General features: G+C 39.0%; 1 protein-coding gene across 3 annotated transcripts; it reads right to left on the bottom strand.

Annotated features, from left to right (window-relative positions):
- Positions 1–297: 297 nt before the first annotated feature.
- On the bottom strand, positions 298–18976 carry TAF7L (TATA-box binding protein associated factor 7 like). 3 transcript variants are annotated; one of them, XM_049644062.1, is made up of 13 exons: positions 18647–18976; positions 15172–15239; positions 14281–14359; positions 12644–12777; positions 11835–11961; positions 11545–11600; positions 8416–8457; positions 7472–7619; positions 7014–7127; positions 6368–6589; positions 6059–6171; positions 4855–4914; positions 298–1148 (listed from the first exon to the last, which is right to left on the bottom strand). In XM_049644062.1, exons 1-13 carry the CDS (start codon positions 18900–18902, stop codon positions 1104–1106), a joined length of 1464 nt encoding a protein of 487 aa, XP_049500019.1. In that variant the 5' UTR covers positions 18903–18976; the 3' UTR covers positions 298–1103. The 3 variants fall into 3 exon arrangements, with proteins under 3 accessions (XP_049500019.1, XP_049500021.1, XP_049500020.1); XM_049644064.1 differs by lacking the exon at positions 18647–18976 and adding an exon at positions 17895–17976; XM_049644063.1 differs by lacking the exon at positions 298–1148 and adding an exon at positions 4488–4762.
- Positions 18977–19415: the final 439 nt, after the last annotated feature.

Below are 19415 nucleotides of genomic sequence, written 5' to 3' on the forward strand. Positions count from 1 at the left end.
GGAAAAGCCAGGATTCCAACCTTGTGTTCTTTCCACTACAACATAAATCAATGCAAATACTGCCATTTTGATCACTTCTCTAGATGCTTTCTCAAATTCCCAGTGCTATATGGTTAATGTGAGATGGTTTGCTTAGTTCATTAGGAGTTATCCCAAGAGCTCTTTAGAAGGATGCCCCAGTATTGACAGCATCTTATGTCATTTCCTAATGGTAGAGTTTATTGCTTGTCTCTCCAGTTTCCTTTTGGATGAGTGTATTCATCATGGGAGCGGTTTAATAAAGTGACAGCAATCCAATTAAAATGAAGAATTTATTTATTGCTTAAAGAACACAGGCCAGAAAACTTTAACAATACAGCTGAAAAAATAAACCCACTCAGGGTTTTTAAGGGAGTCTTCACAGGCATCACAGGCATCTGATTTTTCCTAACCTTTTCTGATGGGGGTTAGGATAAAGAGGCTCAGAATAAGGATAACAACTCAGAATTTCATCTCTGTCCTAACTATTCTCTTAGCTGTCAAATAATAACCAGACACAATCCCTAAAAACACAACAGAACAAAGATAGCAGCAGCAAGAAATCATCCCTGAGCAGGAAAGCAGCCCCTATTACCTTAACAAAGGACACAAGCTGGTGTTAACTGCTGGGAGATAGGCACTTAATTCACTGTGAGAGGTCCTAGCCTTTGGTAGAAATGATTTGTTCCATGTTTTAGGAAATATTTAAAATTAATAGAAGAAGGGAACTGAAAACATACACAAACCAGCTAGCTCTATGGCCTTCAGGCTAGACTGTCTTTGGGAAGCATGGCTGAATCATTTGATAGCACCAACAGAGCAGAGGCAATGTAAGCAATTATCAAGTTGATAAAGAGAAGGGAAGTTCTATATTGAGTTGGGATTTTAGGTCTACTACTTTTTTATGTTCTGTCCCTTTCAACACAGCTATAAACTTCAAATGTGACTAGCATAAAAAGTTTCAGATCAACAAATAACAAATGACTTCGCATACGGCAATGAAAGGGACAGAAACACGTACAATTTCATCCAGTCTTCAGTCTGGATAGTGAATCCAAGGTTCATGTGCCAGGCTGAAGGCTCTCTTACTTCTCCAAAATAGATTTCAATTGTTCCCGGAGGAAAATGAGCTGTAGGGAGAGGCATAAAAATATGAAAAATTGCTCTGAAATCTTAGGTTCCGTTACTTGATCTAGGATTTACTTGTATGAACCAAAAAGAACTACTGTAATTTGTATTTTATATGGTTATCTGAGGCTTGCAATGTTCCAAAGAACAGTGCCACAGTCAAGAATGCATGTACAACACTGCATGACATTGTCTTTTACTGTGCCAAACTTCTAAAAAGAAGCTTTCAAATTGAATATGCTTCAAAATTAAATATGCTTCTGATAAGACTTTGCATTTCTGTGAAGAGTGTACAGAGGGATCACTGTAGCCACATTTGAAGAGTGAGAAAATAAAGCAATTGGGATAGGCTTTTGTCCCACTGAACACATTGGATCTTAAACCAAGTCTTAGTTGCTGCTTCTTACCATGTTATGATACACTTGGAAACTGAACCAAAGACCTGACCAATATTTATTTATTTACCTATTTATCTATTTATCTATCTCTCTCTTTATTTATTTTACTTGGAATGGCAAAGTGACCAAAAACATTGAGAGGTATACTGTCTTTGGGACAGAGATTGGTTTTGAGTATTATTCAGTTTAGGTCACTCCATACCAGTGTAGATTTTCATTCTGTGAAAGAAAGGAATGGAGCATTAGAAAGTGATCCTATGCTGCACATCACCTACCAAATTACGAGAATTGCTTCTACAGTAATTTAGAGGCTACACTCTGGTGCTGACAGGATTACAACCACTGATTGCTCCAGTTCTTTCCCTTTTGTGGGCTCTCTTTCTCACCACCCCCTAAAGGAAGGTTTTTCCCCAGGTTTGGACTTCTTGCTAAACAGTCAACCTGGCTAACTCATCTATCCCCACAGCTTCAATGATCATTTCTCTGCATGAGCCACTCTCTAATCTCCCATTTTCTAAAGTGCTTCTAACTCAACGTGCTTCCAATTTAGCTCATCATCTTCTCCATCCCCTGCCCCCAACAATTCCCTCCCTGTTGTCTTCTGTTAGTGGCACACCATTTTCCAGTTACTCAGGCTTTGGACTCTTCTTTGTTCTCCTTTTGGGCCCATGAATCCAATCAATTGTTAAGCTCTGATTCCTTCCATCACTTGCATCTTCCTCTAGTATCTCTCCACTCAACAATTTCTCCTACATACTGCTGGCAGAGACATCTTCCTGAGTCACTCCCCCGGTGAAAAAGTTTTGGTGGCTCATTATGCCCTAAACAAAAAATCTCAACTCTAGCCTGTCATCACCATCTCTGAGCCACTATGCATGCTACTTTCTATACAGAATGCCCTCTTTTCCCTATCTCCTTATTAAAACCCCACTCTATCTTTTGAGGCTCCAGCCAAACAACATTTCTCTATGAACCAGCCAAACATCATTTCTCTATGAAGTCATCCCTAGTCTCTATGGACAAAAGTGAGACTTCATTCCTTTAAATTCCTGTCCTTCTCATGGATCTCTTCCCACCTGGAGGCAGAGACTGGGTTGTAAGCATTTTGTAGCTCCCTACTACAGAACCTAGCTTCAAGTAGGCTATAAATGAACTAATAAGGTAAAGGAATGTGAGTGAATAAAGTTCACAGCTACATTTCCATGTTGAAAATAGCACTCCCCAATACTATTTACATGGATGAAAACAAAGATGTTTGGTGTGTGCTAAAGCAATTTGGCGTTAATTGTTCACATGGTTGTTTATGAGCAGTACTTGGTTAAGTGATTTGCTGACTGGAAGGGAATATATAGAATTCCCCTGGCTTTGCTTGTATGTGTAACGGGGATGGGAGTTGGTGTCTCTATCTTAAGAGCCCCATGCTAAGCCCATCATCATATGGCCCCCAGTTCCTTTACGATTATTACCCTCAATTTTATAGGGCTGAAGCCAGCATACATCTTCTGTACAGCTACCTGACCCTCACTTATCCTACAGTACCTTCTTTTCAGTCTTCTCACTCTCTTGTGGCTTGAAATAATACAGCTGTTCAAGTCAGAAATCTGGCATGCATCCTTAACACTTCCTTCAACACCCAGTAACTGGCCCAACTCCCATCCATTCTACCTTTAAAATATATTCTCTCATATGTGAGTGTTTGTAGCAGCATTATTCATGATGGCTAAAAGGTGGGAACAATCCAAATGTCCATCAATGGATGAATGGATAAACAAAACGTGGTGTGTGTGTATGCTTACACACATGGAATATTAGAATATTATTCACCCACAAAATGGAATAAACTACTGATACATGCCACAACATGGATTAACTCTGAAAACATTATACTAAGTGAAAGAAGCCAGATACAAAAGACCACACATTATATATGTCCTTTTAGATAAAATAAGCAGAATAGGCAAAGTAGATGAGAAGGTACATTAGTGGTTGCCTTGGTCCGACAAGTAGTAGAAATTCAGAAGAAACGGGGAATGACTGGTATTGAATAGAGGTTTCTTTTTGGGTGATGAAAATGTTCTAAAACTGATTGTGGTGATGGTGGTGCAATTCTGTGAAAATACCAAAACCATACAATTTAAATGTATGGTACGTGAATTATATCTCAACAAAGTGGTTATAAAAACATTTTTATTGCAGTTAATATATATATATATTCTTTTCATAGCCACTGTCACCACCTTAGTTCAGGTTGTCATTTTCTCTTATTAGACTACCACACAGCCTCCTAACTGGCCTCCCTGATTCTAGTCTTGCCCCCCCCATAATCCATTCTCCAGATAAGAATCAGAGTGGTCTTTAAAAAGTTTAAATTAGGGGCGCCTGGGTGGCTCAGTCGGTTAAGCATCCGACTTCAGCTCAGGTCACGATCTCACGGTCCGTGAGTTCGAGCCCCGCGTCAGGCTCTGGGCTGATGGCTCGGAGCCTGGAGCCTGCTTCCGATTCTGTGTCTCCCTCTCTCTCTGCCCCTCCCCCGTTCATGCTCTGTCTCTCTCTGTCCCAAAAATAAAATAAAACGTTAAAAAAAAAGTTTAAAAAAAAAGTTTAAATTAAATGTGACTCTCTCCAGCTTAAAACTCTTCAAGGGTTTCCCACTGCACTTAAGACTAAAACCCATCCTCCTTATCATGGCCTGCAAGGGACCATACACTATGGCCTCTGCCTACTTCTACAACCTTATGTTAAGTCATGCTCCTCCTTGCTTTAAATAGCCCAGAAGTCCTCAAAAAGGCCAGGTTCTTTCCCCCATGGGGGACCTGTCATATGCTCCACCCAAGAGGCTCTCCATTCCCTCTTCGCTCAGATTGACTCTTTAGGTCTAAGCTTAAGTATCACCTCCTCAGAAAGGCCCATCGTTTTAATTTAATTCCATTTAATTCAGGACTCCTTTTATTCAAATAGCACCACTGATGTTTTTTCCTCCTTCAAAGCACGTTTTTTTTTGCCATTTGCACTTCTCCATTTGTATGTTAATTTGTTCACTGTCAATCTTCCATGCTAGACATCTCCATGAGGACAAGTACTCTGTCTTATTCAACACGGTATGTACATCTTGTACTTTTCACTTAATAGGCATTCAGTATCTGCTGAATGAGTGAATTTTCACAAAAACCTTGTTCCAACCTGCTATCCTCATTTAGAAGATTTGGTCACTACTGATCCTGTGAAAGGAATAGCCAGAAATGACTTTGGGGGTGGGGTTGGGGAGTCTTTGTATCAAATGTTTTCTGGTTGATTTGAAAACACTTCTCACCTGCTCATTTTTTTCTTTTTCCTGTAACTTAAGCTGCTCCAGCACAGACTGTAAATGACTCTGGAAAACAAATTGTATAAATGATGAATGCTGAGTCTCAAAGGAAAAGAGAATGAAGTGAGACAAAGAGTTTGGCAAATAATTTGATAAGCAAACTGTCAGTCATAACAAAAGAGCACTCTTTTTAAAGGATTCAGAGTATAAAAACTGCATCCCCTAAGTACAGAGCCATCTGATTTGATTTTATAAACCTACACACGATATTTTTTTCTTGCCTTAAAATAAATGGTTGGAATGCCTTCATGTTACCTTTTTCTAGTTTAGCACAAATCCTTTGACTGTGGTGAACTATTAAAAAAGCTGACTTGGAATTTGGTGCTGACTCATTCATTTCCCTGCACTAGGGCAGAATATTATTATTCCTAACTAGTCCTCCATGCAACATCAATACAACTGTATCTTTCAAAGTGTGTCCACATCTATTATCTCACTTGGTTAATGTAAAGGACAATATTCTAAATAGGTACAGTTCTGTGTTGAGTTACTACATTTTGATGACTACGGCTCTCCAGAAAATGAAATCTGGCAAGGAATTTTCCAGATGCTTCAGAATTTCCCTCACTATAAAAAAGGATGTAAACATGGCCTAAACATCCACTGTCCTTTTGTTGAAATATATGTTAATAAAAATCAAGCAAGATATTTATTCTTGTTCAGGCATGCATCATAACATTTAAAAATGAACTTTGTTAATTTTCTTTCACTTCAATGAATACATTTTGGTACAAACAACATGATTCAATCTATGTCTTACCACTAGTTACTTAACCTCTTTGAATTTCAATTCCTTACCTATAAAATAAGATTAGCAACAGTACCTGTATTTCAGGAATGTGAGGATGAAATGAGATGATACATGTAAAATACTTAGCTCTTTTTGTGCCTTTCACATAACAGATGCTCAGTATTGGTAATCATTATCTCAAGTCTCCTTGTCTCTTCTCAAAAATTCTTGTATGAGATAATCAAAATTACTCAGATAAAAGGAAATAGGGCTATATCTTATTAGGGGTTTCTAAGAGGTTGTTTTAGGTCAAAAAATGAGTAAGAATGCTGCACAAGGATGATACAAGTTAGAAACACAAAGATGGGATTTTGAAAGTAGGATATCAAGGTAACTTTATCCCAGCCAACAAGAATTTACCTTGAGTGTCAGGTTTTCCACTTTCTTTAAGAGATCCCTCTGTCTTTGTGCTTTGCATTGAATCTCTTGGAGCTTTTTCTCCATGTAATGAATCTGCTTCTGAATATCCATGACTAACAGAGACAGACAGAAATTTTAACTAAACATAGCCCAAACCAGTGGACCAAAATCAAAGTCAACCAAAACTCCACTCCACATCTCAACTGTAACTTCTCAAACTTAGCCTTGCATCTAACACATGTTTAAAGTCAATCTTCAGCGCTGCCACCCACTCTGTCCCACCTCTTTGGTTTTTCCTCCATAACTTACCTGCTGAACTGGCTCCTTCCTTGGCCTCATACTGGCCAGATGCAAAGAACTTGGCCTGTAGCTCCCTTTCCAGATCCTCTTCATAATAATCTTTCTCAACTTCATCCTCATCATCGTAGTCATCTTCTTCATCTTCTTCATCCTCTTCATCATCCTCATCCTCTTCCTCATCATCATTGTTGCTACTAGAATCACTGAACATCTCCCGAAACATACCATATTCTATTGGTTTCAAGCAAGAGGAAGGTGAATCTATCTGAATCTTTTCAAATGACTCTTACTCAAGCTGCAGTTATCTTCCTTCCCTCAAATTCACTGGGGAACCAATGAATTTTATAAATAATTTTCTCACAGGAAGATCCTTCCCTTCCTAAGGCAATGGCAGGAAATGCAAAACACTAACATTCATTCGTGTATTCAGTGATCAAGACATTTAGAGTATGTAAGGGCCCATAGGAATTTAGGATACCAGGGACTGATGGGAGATTACAACACCAGTCTAAAACCCCTGAAGCACTGAAGGAAGAGGAAAGAAAGGCCAAGGCATCCTTTTTCTGTGATTGGCCTGTGAGTCTCTGGAGAATGGTCTTCCGCACAGTCAACACCTGCCTTCTCTGAAGCTCTTGTTTTGTCTTTATTAACATACCTGATGAGAAATGACCCTGCTTATAGCCACTTATTCCTGGGGACATTGCAAAGCCTGGGATAGAGCCTTGACTTTCTATTTCTTTGGTTTCATCTTCAGCAATGACTTCCCATCCTGAAAGGAGGGGTGGTGGTCAAGGAACAAGCAGAAAGAAAGGAGAAGACACAGTTGAAAGGGAAGAGGTTCTCTGAGTGAAAGTGCTATTTAATTTGGTCCAACTTCAGGCCATCTGTATCTGGATTCCTAGTATGAAGAAGTACCTCCTATTGGATTACACAAGTAAATACATTTCTATTGTGTTAATTTACTATTCCTAGCTAGGAAGTAACATTTCTGTAACAAAAATCTGAAGTTCTACACACCAAAATTAGTACACAAATACCAGAAGTGAGGGCTTGTCAGCAAGTACATATGGGGCGGAACAGGCTACAAGGAAAATATTTAGTATAAAAGGATACGAGCACTGAGAGCTTCAGCATCTGAACACAGTAGTCTTTTCACTTCCTTTTCCACATCAGGAGATTCAGTGTATTGAACCAAAGCAGGGGAAGTGGGGATATCAGTAATGTCATTTAACACCCTGTGTTTTGCAGGAATGCCCTGCTCCTACATACAAATGAATTCAAATAATTAGGTCTCTTTAATATCCATCCAAATCAATTTCTACTTTAAGTAATGCTATTTATGAAGAAATCTTTGACCAGGCTCTAGGCTTCTGTATGGTAAGCTTATTTTTTTTCCCATTCAAACAAATTAACTTGAGACATTTAATCTTTTCGATCTGCAACTCTGTGTTAAAGACTTCTCTCAGAAGCACAACCCTTAGGCCTCAGTTATTAATTATTGGCCCTGACCCATACTGGCAAACAACTACAATTCCTTACTTGTTATTTAAAAGTAATTTGGCTTAAAGATCCAAATTCCCAAAGTTCACTTTTCCACATCTTTATTATTAAAGACTTTCCTATAAAAACTGGGTCTTAGCTACATGTTCTCCCTTAAATCCAATTTTAGACAATTATCTCCACAGCAACCAATTCGTCATGCTACAAATAGAAATTAGAACTTTGAGGGGAAATAAGCAATTGCAAACAACTGCTGGTAAAAGTGAATACTGGCTTCCAAAAAATGGCTCTTAAAATAAGTATCAGAGAAAAAAGCAGATTAGAATTCAAGGTCACTGGCCAAATTGTATCTTTTCCTCTAGGAGTTATCAGGCATTAAACAATGAATCCATTTTTAAGTGAACTAATTTAGTGTACCTGTATGGCAGTGGCAGTTAGAGAGGAGAATGAAGGCCAAAAAGTAACCTTTTTGATTTCTTTGATTTGCCTTAAACTAATGAGCTATGAAATAAAACACACTAAGGGTAAACAATAAAGTTATATAATGATAGCTCTACCTCAGGAAAGCTGATTTCTTCAATTTGTTTGAAATCAGTGAGCTATGAAATAAAACACAATAAACAATGAAGTTATTATTACAACCGTTCTACTTCACTAAAGCTTAAAGGATTCTAAAATTATTCTTAATTTAGTTTTACATTTAGTAGGCACTCAATAAGTACTGTTGACTGACAGTATAAAAGCCAAGGCAACTGTGTTCATGGAGTGAAAGATTCAACATAGTAAAGCTGTCAATTATCCCCAAATTGATATATAGGTTCAATGCAATTCCTACCAAAATTCCAACAAGGTTTTTATAGACATAGAAAATTTGTTCTAAACTTCAAACTTACAAAAAAAATTTATATGGAAAGGTACAGGCTCTAGAATGACTAAAACAATCTTGACAAAAATAAAATGAGAACAGTCTTTCTCATTTCAACATTTATTATATAGCTACACTGTGATATCAGTAGAAGGATCAACACACAGATTAATGGAACAGAATAGGGAACCCTGAAACAGACACACACAAAAATGCCCAGCTGATTTTGACAAGGTGCAAAAAACAATACAATGGAGGAAGGAGTCTTTTTAATAAATGGTGCTGGGGCAACTGGATATGCAAAGGCAAAAAAAAAAAAAACAACCTTGAACTAAACACATTTTTTACAAAAATTAGCTCAAAAATGGACTTCAGGCGTATATGTAAAATGTAAAACTTTTAGAAAAAAATAAGAGAAAATCTTCAGGATCTGGGCTAGGCAAAGAGTTCTTAAACTTGACACAAAGGAAAGATCCTTAAAAGGAAAGATCTATAGGGGCACCTAGGTGGCCAAATATGTAAGGAGCCCAAGTGTTAATTGATGGATGAATGGATAGAGAAGATATGGTAGGGGTAGCTGGGTGGGTCAGTCAGTTAAGTGACTGGCTCTTGATTTCAGCTGAGGTCATGATCTCATGGTTCGTGGGTTTGAGTCCCACATTGGGCTCTGCGCTGACAGTGCAGAGCTTGGGATTCTCTGTCATCCTCGCTCTCTGCCCCTCCCCCACTAACTCTCTGTCTCTCTCTCCTAAAATAAATAAACATTAAAAAAAGGAAAAATCTGTAAGTTGGACTTAAACAAAAAACCTTTGCTCTTTGAAAGATCCTGTGGAGAAGAGGAAAAGACAAGCTACAGACTAGGAGAAAATATTTGCAAATTTCTACATATCTGACAAAAGACTAATATTTGGAATATTAAAAGAACTCTTAAAACTCAACAATAAATAAATCCACTTAGGAAACAGGCAAAGGGCATGAACAGACACTTCACTGAAGTGGATATATGGATGGCAAAATAAAAAAAAAACACATGAGATGTTCAACATCATTAGCTATCCGGGAAATACAAATTAATACCACAACAAGGTTACTACACATCTATCAGATGGCTAAAATAAAAAAGAGTGACAAACACCTAATTCTGGTGAGGACTTAGAGTAAGTGGATCACAGGTACAGTCTAGTGGGAAGATATCATGTTATAGCCACTTTGGAAACAGTATGGTAGTTTCTCATAAAATTGAACATTCAAGTACCATATGACCCAGCAATAGCACCGCTGCACATTTAACCCAAAGAAATGAATACTTATGTTGACACAAAAACCTGCATGTAGCTTTATTTATAATGGTAAAAAACTGAAAACAACCCAGACGTCCTTCAGTGGGTGAACAGTTAAACAAGCTGGGGTATGTGCATACCCTGGAATACTACTCAGCAATAACAGGAATGAAGTACTGATACATGCAACAACTTGCATGGATCTTAAGGGAATTATGGTTAGTGGGAGAAAAAAAGCCAGCATTAAATGTTACACATTGTATGAGTCCATTTATATGACATTCTCAAAGTGACAACACTACAGAGATGGAGAACATACTAGTGTTGGCCAGGGGTTAGAGACCGAGGGGTGGGGTAGGAGGGAGGTAAATGTGACTATAAAAGGGCAAGATGAGGGATCCTTGTGGTAACAAAACTGCACAGTATTTTGACTGTGTAGATGGATACATGAACATACATATGGGAAAAAACTGCATAGAACTACATGCACACATACACACACACAAGTATAAGTAAAACTGGAGAAATTTGAGTAAGATTGGTGAATTGTGATAATGTCAATTTACTGTTTGTGATATTGTACTATAGTTTTGCAAAAAATTACAATGGGGAAAACTGGATAAAGGATACATAGCATCTCTCTTTTATTTCTTACAACTGCATGTGAACCTACAATTATTTCAAAATAAAAAGTTAATTATAGGGGCGCCTGGGTGGCTCAGTTGGTTAAGCATCTGATTCTTGGTATCAGCTCAGGTCATGATCTCATGGGGTTTGTGAAATTGGGTCCCGAGTAGGGCTCTGTGCTGACAGTGTGGAGCCTGCTTGGGATTCATTCTCATTCTCATTCTCATTCTCTCTCTCTCTCTCTCTCCGCCCCCCCCCCCCGCCCAACCCCTCCCCCGCATACACACATGTGCTCCCTCTCTCTCTCAAAATACGTAAATAAACATTTTTTTAAAAAGTTAATTAAAAAAAGCAGACAAGCTACAATATTCCTGTAGCTTGCCCAAGATTCTACAAATTGGAGGTAAGGCTAGGAATAGAACCACAATTTCCAAGTCTCAGGTTCTAGATGGGTTCACTTTAAAACTAGATTTTGCAGGGCACCTGGGTGGAAGCCTCCAGCTCTTGGTTTCGGCTCAGGTCATGATCTCATGGTTTCGTGGATTCGAGCCCCACATTGGTCTCTGTGCTGGCAATGTGGAGCCTGGTTGGGATTCTCTCTCTCTCCCTTTCTCTCTGCCCCTACCCGATTCATACTGTCTCTGTCTCTCTCAAAATAAATAAATAAACTTTAAAACTAGATTTTGCAATTGAAAGCAAAGCATTAGCAGAAGTTTCAAATTCATGACATATCCAGATCCCTAAATGATCAGGTCTGTTTCTGTTCACTATATACTCCGAACTGCTACCACACAGTGCCTGGCATTTAGCTCATAATCAATGTTTACTGAACATATAAATGAGTGAACAAATTAATCCCCAACTAACTCCTCTCCCAATCCACCCAGTAGACACAGAAATAGCATGCAACTAACCTTTTTTGTTGTTTTGCGGAACCTTTTCTTTCTGACATTCTTAAGTGGTGGAGTAACTAAAATAAATTCAACATGGTGAAATGTATATATGACTGTTGGTAGTCACATATCTATCTGAATTTGACAAAGAGAAAGCCACTGGCTCACGACATGACCCGTTCCTTTAAGAGTGTCTGGATGTCTAATGAACCAAACACCTAAGTGTGGTAACAGGTCCCTGGCTCACAAGTAATTAGGATTCAGTAGATTAAATGTAGTCAGCCAAAGTAAGCAAGGGACTGGTGACTTACTGCCATGCTTCCAGACATATTTTTGCTCTCTCTCTTTTTCATTTTTCATGACTGCGTTAAGGTCAGTAGAGGTAACTGATTCTTCCAGAGAAGAGTGGAGATCATCATCAGCAGTGCACACAAGCATCTACATTTAACACAGATGAAGAAGTTGACTATGGTCACGAATCCTGGATTAGAAATGAATCATGATCATTTTTACTACCAGAAATCCTGGAGCATAGTAAGCAGTAAGGAGGATAGTACTTGGCATTTCCAGAAAGCCAAGTATTACATATACATGCATATTAATTCTCTCTCTCTTTCTCTGTCAGTCTCTGCAACACTGTATATGGATTCTAGATTTTGTTTTTATTTGTTTGTTTTTAGCTCAAGTACTTACCACTTCAGAGGGAATATGTTAAGAACAAATATATCTTAGTATTTTGATTTAGAAGGCAAACAAGAAATCAACAGTTGAGATGATGAAAAAAACAAATATAAATCTCCAGAATTAACAGCATCTTGCTTTAGCAGAAAGTTCAGAAGAAGATCCCAGATCCTCATTTTTTTTTTCAGATGACAATCATCATAAATGGCAAACCTGAACCTTTTTTTATATAAAAGCTATCTGGATAAAAGTCAAAAGTTATGGATCAAATACCAAACCAGAACATGACACTGTATTCCTGTGCAATTGAGCTGTGAATTAGAAATGATAAGCAGCCATTCACCAAGTGGAAAGGACTACTGAAAGAAAGAGAAAAGTAGGGAGAAAGGGATTCCTCGAAGGATGTAAGAACTAGTAGATTAAGAAAACTCATCCATACCTGAGAAATATCTGCTGTCTTATAAAAAGTTTTTTTATCAAGAGTTTTCAGGCTTCCAATAATGCAAGGCAAATCAACCAGCTTAGCAGTTAGTGAGACATCTTCTACATCAACAACTGCATGACGTCCATCAGCTGAAGAGAGGCAGGAAAAATTAAAGCCAACATCTTCCCAATGTACTCTTAAGCATCCTGGGGTTTAAGTAACGAAGACTTAAGTGGGACAGGCCAGTCTTTCAGCAAAACCTACTATTTCTCATAATGCTAGAATTGTGTATGTAATTGGTAACTTCCCAGAGAAAAGAAGGCAGGGTATATGGAGCTCTTTTTTCTCAGTTTACTCTACTGGATCAAAAGTAGCTAAGTCTCTTTGTAATCATTGTGAACTAAATGTGGATGAAGTGGCGAATGTTTCATTCTCATCCTGAAAGGCAAACTCCATTTTTTCAACCCCATTCATTTTGACCCCATTAGAAGCACTCAATTATGTCATTGTACATGGGTATTTTCAAAGGGTCAAGTGAAGGAAGGGGTGATCCCAGAAAGGTGCTAGTATATCTGAAGTTATAATCTCTAGTTAGCTTCACCAAGATAAGATTCTACACAATATCCATACACTGTAGGAATATATATATTCATATACTGACAACTCTGAATCCTGCCCAGATGTCTCTAACTTTTGCTCGTCCCTTAACACAAGAGGATTCAAGTAAAATCTTCTAATATTAAGTGAAAAAATAAAAATGCAGAAAGATGCTGGACATGGTGCTTTAATTCTTTCAATTAACTTGAAAGATGTAGGGGATTTAAATGTTGGTATCATGAATAAAAATTTTGTCTGTAAGGAAACAAGGAGAAACAATTATTATTAGTTATCTTTGGCATTAATGTTGGGGTACTGCAAGGAGAGTTTCACTCCTCTTTTTGAACTTTTATACTTAAATTTTCTTTTTCCTTTTTGATCAAACTGGCTAGTGGTTTATCAATTTTGTTGATTCTTTCAAAGAACCAGCTTCTGGTTTCATTTATCTGTTCTGGGGTTTTTTGTTTGTTTGTTTGTTTGTTTTGGTTTCGATAGCATTAATTTCTGCTCTAATCTTTATTATTTCCTGTCTTCTTCTGGTTATATTTAAATTTTCTAACCATGAACTTGTATTACCTTTTTTAGAATGTCAATAAGGGCTACCTGAGTGATGGGATTATAAGCCATTTAAAATTTTCTTCTTTATATACTTCTCTGTATTTAAAAATCCTAATAAATATTATTCAAAAGAGAGAAAGATATGTCACTGTTATAAAAAAAAAAAGTACAGGACATTCATTTATCATTACCCTCGACAGTCAGAAATCACAAAGTTTGTATGTAAGAGACAAACAGAAGTATACAAATCTCACCGTTGACCTCCCGCCAATTCTTCCTTATACACAGTATAATAATTACCTCAAATTACATAATTTCTACTTCCTTTCCTCAAAAAGAAGATATGAGAGTGACTTAAGCCTCTATTAGGGTCTTCAAGGCAGAGACCATATTCTGCTCTTTGTCTCATCCTTAGTATCTAGTATAGTGTCTGGTACATAGCAATCCCTTAATAAATTAACTGTTCAATGTATGGTAGACGGGTATTTGCTACTTACAAGATAAGTCAATTTTTAGTTTATCCTTCATGGCAACACTTCCAGAATGTACCATCTTCCTGACAGTAAATGCATGTTCCTAAAAAGGAGGTAGATTGAAAAATCAGAAGGATGAATTGTCTACTTGGCAGCTAATAGATGTATTACAGACAGTCATCCCTTAAATAAAACCTTAAATCTCCCAAATGTTAGGAACAGTGTCATGTACCATGACATATGGTGTGCTAAGTCAAGTTAGGATGAGGCTGACTCTAATCTCATTGTTGGTTTTTAGTAGCTACAGTTAATGCCTTCTTCAAGCCCTACATTCCTGCCTCTCACTGCTGCCCTTCAGTTGTAGTTGCTAAGTAAAGGCTTAGCTGCAGTTTACTGGGTATATTAATTAGCCCTAATTGGGGAAATATCTTTCTGAAGGTCGTCCTTAATACAACATTCTTAGACTAAATACTACTTGAATGCAGGTATCAATGGGGGAAGAGACCCTAACACAATGTTCAGATGAGCTTCAACAGCCTTGCATGGTGATGAATTTGAGGAAATAGTGATGGTCCCTTTCACTGCCCCTTTTGAGGTGACAGAAAGGATTTTAAAGGAGTCTTATCATGGCTGTTCAGTGAACAGGCTGTTAGCACCTCCGGTAAGTCACTGGATCCCTCACTGTCACAGCCCTTTGCTAGGAAATCAACCCACATGATAGGTGGCATGTACAGGATGAAAAAATTCTGCTAAAAGAGTACACACTAGAATAGGACTGTATAATAAAATGTGATTCCTGGGAAACAAATGTTCTTAATTTTTATAGCCTACCTTAAATAGAAATGCTACAGAATCCAAGCAGAGCTAATACATATGCACTGAAGATATGTGGTCTGAGATACAAGGGTTTCTTACCAGTGGGAGACGCAATATAAACTGGTTCTCAAGTTCCTGAGGAGGTTCATCCTGGCTTTTACTCATCTCTTGTTTTTGAGTTCATGAAAGCAAACACAAAATAGCAAGTGACCAAAAACTCATCTTGCCCCCTCTGCTGACCACTTCTGGTAGTACTGGTTACATTACACAAGATCTTGCCCACAACCCTCACTGAAACATTGTGTGTACAGCTCTGAAGTACCTTACGTGACATAACTTGATTATTTCTAAAAGTCACTTGATCTCCCTTCCAATATATGTAGACTTTCCAAGGATAGCCCAAATTACATGATAACAAATGAAGTAAAGTTGTTATGGAACATGATTTAGTCTTCTTTTTTTTTTTAATTTTTTAACATTTATTTATGTTTGAGAGACAGAGAGAGACAGAGCATGAGCAGGTGAGGGGCAGAGAGAGAGGGAGACAAAGAATCCGAAGCAGGCTCCAGGTTCCAAGCTATCAGCACAGAGCCCGATGTAGGGCTCAAACTCACAGGCCATGAGATCATGACCTGAGCTGAAGTTGGACGTTTAACCAACTGAGCCACCCAGGCACCCCTAGTCTTCTTAATGATATTGCTAGACTCTAAGGTAAAGGACTACAGTTCATCAGCGCTATGATGGCTACCGAAGCAAACTACATGCCTCTGCAGGGAAGAGTGCCAAAGTCCAGAATCAACCAAAACCACTGGCACAAGTGTTCTATGATGATTTGAAGGAAAAAAAAGAGCTTAATTTTTAATATTTCATTCACCTTAATGGATTGGTATGAATTAAGCCCAAGGGAGAGCAGGCAGGTTCTATGACTCTAAAGTCAGCATCAACAATTCTGAAACTACTTTGTTTAAAAGTTAGGAGTCCAGTTCTTACGACGAGGCTATCTATATGAGTACACTTAGGTTCATGGAATGGGTACTTTCTTGAAGGGGTGATATGATAGATCATAAAATCCAATTTAATTTATTCATTATTAACATTCACTGTGTACATTCTATATGGCAGGCACTTCATTGAGTGCATTAGGTCTATTATTTTATTTAATCCGCACAACTACCACTTACTTGAAATACCCCTAAGAAGTTATTTAAAGGAATTCTAAGATGGATCCTTTTATTTAAAAAATAAATAAATATTTATTTATACTGGGTGGCTCAGTCGGTTAAGCGGCCAACTTTGGCTCAGGTCATGATCTCGCAGTCCGTGAGTTCCAGCCCCGCGTCCCTGGAGCCTGTTTCGGATTCTGTGTCTCCCTCTCTCTGACCCTCCCCTGTTCATGCTCTGTCTCTCCCTGTCTCAAAAATAAATAAACCGTTAAAAATTTTTTTTAATTTAAAAAAAAAAAAAACTTCTGTAAAGTGAATAATCCCATTCAAGTTGATTTTTATTTTTAATCTTATTTTCCAGCTATTTGGGAAAAATCTGTAGTGGCTTGCACGTTGCATTTTAGGGCTCACACTTCTGAGGAAATTTTTTCTCAAAAGGTAGAAAGAAAGCAATATACATATATGAAAATAGACAAGATCTTCCTATGTTCTAAGGACATTATGCTACATACCAAGTTATAAAATCTTGTATTTTAAATTAGATTAAAATCCCCAGTTAACCACAGCTCCCTAATACTCTGTAAACCATTTGAATCTCACTTAAAAGAATTGCAACCCTTTTTAAAAACACTTAAAGTGAGTCTGAGACCCTATTATGGTGAAATCATTCACCAGTCCTTTAGTGTGACTTCAGAAACCACCAGAAAGGCATAGAAAGCAAGAGAGGTCAGCAGCAGAAAAGGAGACACCCAGGATGAGAGGAGAGAGATGGATTATTTGTGATAGTCATTTATTTTCTTCCTGCTTCATACAGATACACACACACATACACACACAGATACAAAATCTGTGAACATAGCAAAAATTTAATTAAAATAAAGTAAATTAAATAAAAACCTTGGGGCTGGGCACATTGCCTAACAGAACGGACAGTTGCAAACACAAGGTTGGGAGCAGAAATACAGATTATTTGAAGAACCAGCTGCTAAGCAAGATTTTATCAGATCAGAAATAACTTTTAGATTTTTCAGAACTAAGACTAAGGTATTTTGTTCATTTCAATGCCTTACTGGCAACTCCTCTCAATATAAAGGAAAGAATGTAAGAATTGAAACTATTTCAGAGAAGGTGGACAACCTCAGTTGAAATGAGTCTTAGTTATTTTTAAAATTTGTTACTTTCATCTACCCAATGAACCGGTTGTATTGTATTTATTTTTAAAAAAGGCATCCATTTTTTTTTTTCAGACAAGCACTCTTTAATAAGTAATTAAACTAAACAGGACCACTCTCCACCCCCAGCTCCATCTCGTTTCAGCGGAATCAGGATTGGAATTAGAATTATAGCTAGCTGGAGGGTGCCTAACAGCATGCTCCAGGCAGCACAAGTCAGCACAAGCCTAAATTGGTATTTTCTCAAGTTCATAGCCACTGGCTGCAATATGAGGCAATGACCACTTCATCCTTATCCCAGGAGCGCTAAGCTTCCAAGGAAGAGTCCAGCTCCTAGGCTTTGATCCAATTTCCCTGGAAAACCTCCCGTGGGACCAAGGGGCCCCGAGCCTTCGCGCCTAGCCGTCCAGGCGGGCTGGATAAGGAAGTCCGGTGCGCGGGAGCTGGGCGCTGACCCGCCCGGGAGCCCTCTGACCTCCTGACTCACCCGCTCCTCGTTGATTTACGCCAGGACCGGAAAGGCTGCGCAGACACTCTTCCCCAGAGTGGGGGTGGGGGACGGGTTCCGGAGGGGGCGTGAGTGGGCTCCCGGGCGGCGGGCGTGGGTGGGCTCCCCGGCTGCGGGCGTGGAGGCGGGCTGCGGGCCGACGGCGTTGGCGACAGGTAGGAGCCGCGCGCGCCGCCCCTCCCCGCCTAGCCACGCCTCCGCGACCTGGCCCCCGACCCGACCGGCGGGTGGCCTCGAAGCAGCGGCCAGTTCACCGCATGCCGAGCTGGAAGGTTTGAAAGGCGCTGAGCGCAGCGCAGTGTGGGGGTGGAGGAACCTTGCCGAGCATAGTTTCAAAACCAATTCCTTTTACAGCGGGGCGACCTTCAGGGAGGCCGCGGGAGTGTTACCGGTGCGCAGTAGTATTTGTAAAAGGGGTGGCACATTCAGTTGCTCTTCGAATCCGTTAAGTTGGCCAGATTTGTCCCTTAGCAAGACGACCTCGCCTGGTGACAAACAGGCCGCCACGCAAAACCATTAAATAACTACAATCCGCGCCCAAACTACTCTTACATAATTAGCCTTTCCCTGTTCCTCAAGAGCGTCACTAGAGTACATCTTTTGGACAGGGACACACGTGACACCGATTATTTCTCCTGAAGGGAGTCTCAGTCCAAAGAGACTTCTAGTAGTTCACTTCCCCCAAAGAATTCTCTTAACTTGTGAGGGAAAAAAAATTTAACACCACTTACCTGTCCCTTCCAGTAAGTTTTCCTCAGGAGTTTTGGCAGCAATGTCGGTGCCGCCATCGACATCGGCTTGGGTGCCATCGGCAGAAGTTTGGGTGCCTTCATTGGTGGCAGTTTCGGCCCCCAGGTCGCCAAAGTATTCAGCTACGCTGTCTTCAGGAATTTGGGGATCTTGTGAGCCCGTTACTTCTGATGTTGAAGCTGTTGGTGTTGAATCACTTTCGAAAGAATTGGGAGGCTCCTCCTCACTGTACTCCATGGTCGACCCGTGGAGATTGTAAAATGGCTTCCCGTTCAGTCATGTGACCTTGGAGGTTCCAGAACTTTCATAAAATGATGTCAAAGGTATCCTCCTTAAAGACATAGGTATAATATTAGAGACATTAGGGGTCCCGGTTAGAGATGGTAGCTGTGAAATCTCTACTTCCTAATATGCATCTAAACTGAATTGTAAGGGACAAATATGTTTGCAAGACTATTGTACAATAATTTCTTCTGGATACAAGATTTTTTTAAAAAATCATATCCGTGAAGCTAAATTATCAGAGTTTCAGACCTAGACAAAACTGTTTTGATCCCTTTTGGAATCCATCTGCTGATCTTTACATCAAGGGTTGAAATACAAAATTGACCAATGAAACTCATTTTTTCATGTAGTGTAGTATGTTCTTAAAGGCATTTATATAAAAAAAATTCTTTAATAACTCAAAGGAAAACTTCCATTTTCAGTAACTGAAATAGCTGAGTAATTATTTTTTGAATCATACAGACC

Source organism: Panthera uncia, chromosome X (genome assembly GCF_023721935.1).
Source record: "Panthera uncia isolate 11264 chromosome X, Puncia_PCG_1.0, whole genome shotgun sequence".
In the NCBI taxonomy this organism is placed as follows: domain Eukaryota; kingdom Metazoa; phylum Chordata; class Mammalia; order Carnivora; family Felidae; genus Panthera; species Panthera uncia.

Coding starts and splice junctions, on each gene's coding strand:
- TAF7L (XM_049644062.1), bottom strand. CDS start 18,902: ATGGAGTACAGTGAGGAGGAGCCTCCCAATTCTTTCGAAAGTGATTCA. Junction 15,240..18,646: donor AAACTTACTGGAAGGGACAG/GTAAGTGGTGTT, acceptor CTCAAAAACAAG/AGATGAGTAAAAGCCAGGAT. Junction 8,458..11,544: donor TCCGCAAAACAACAAAAAAG/GTTAGTTGCATG, acceptor TTTATTTCATAG/CTCACTGATTTCAAACAAAT.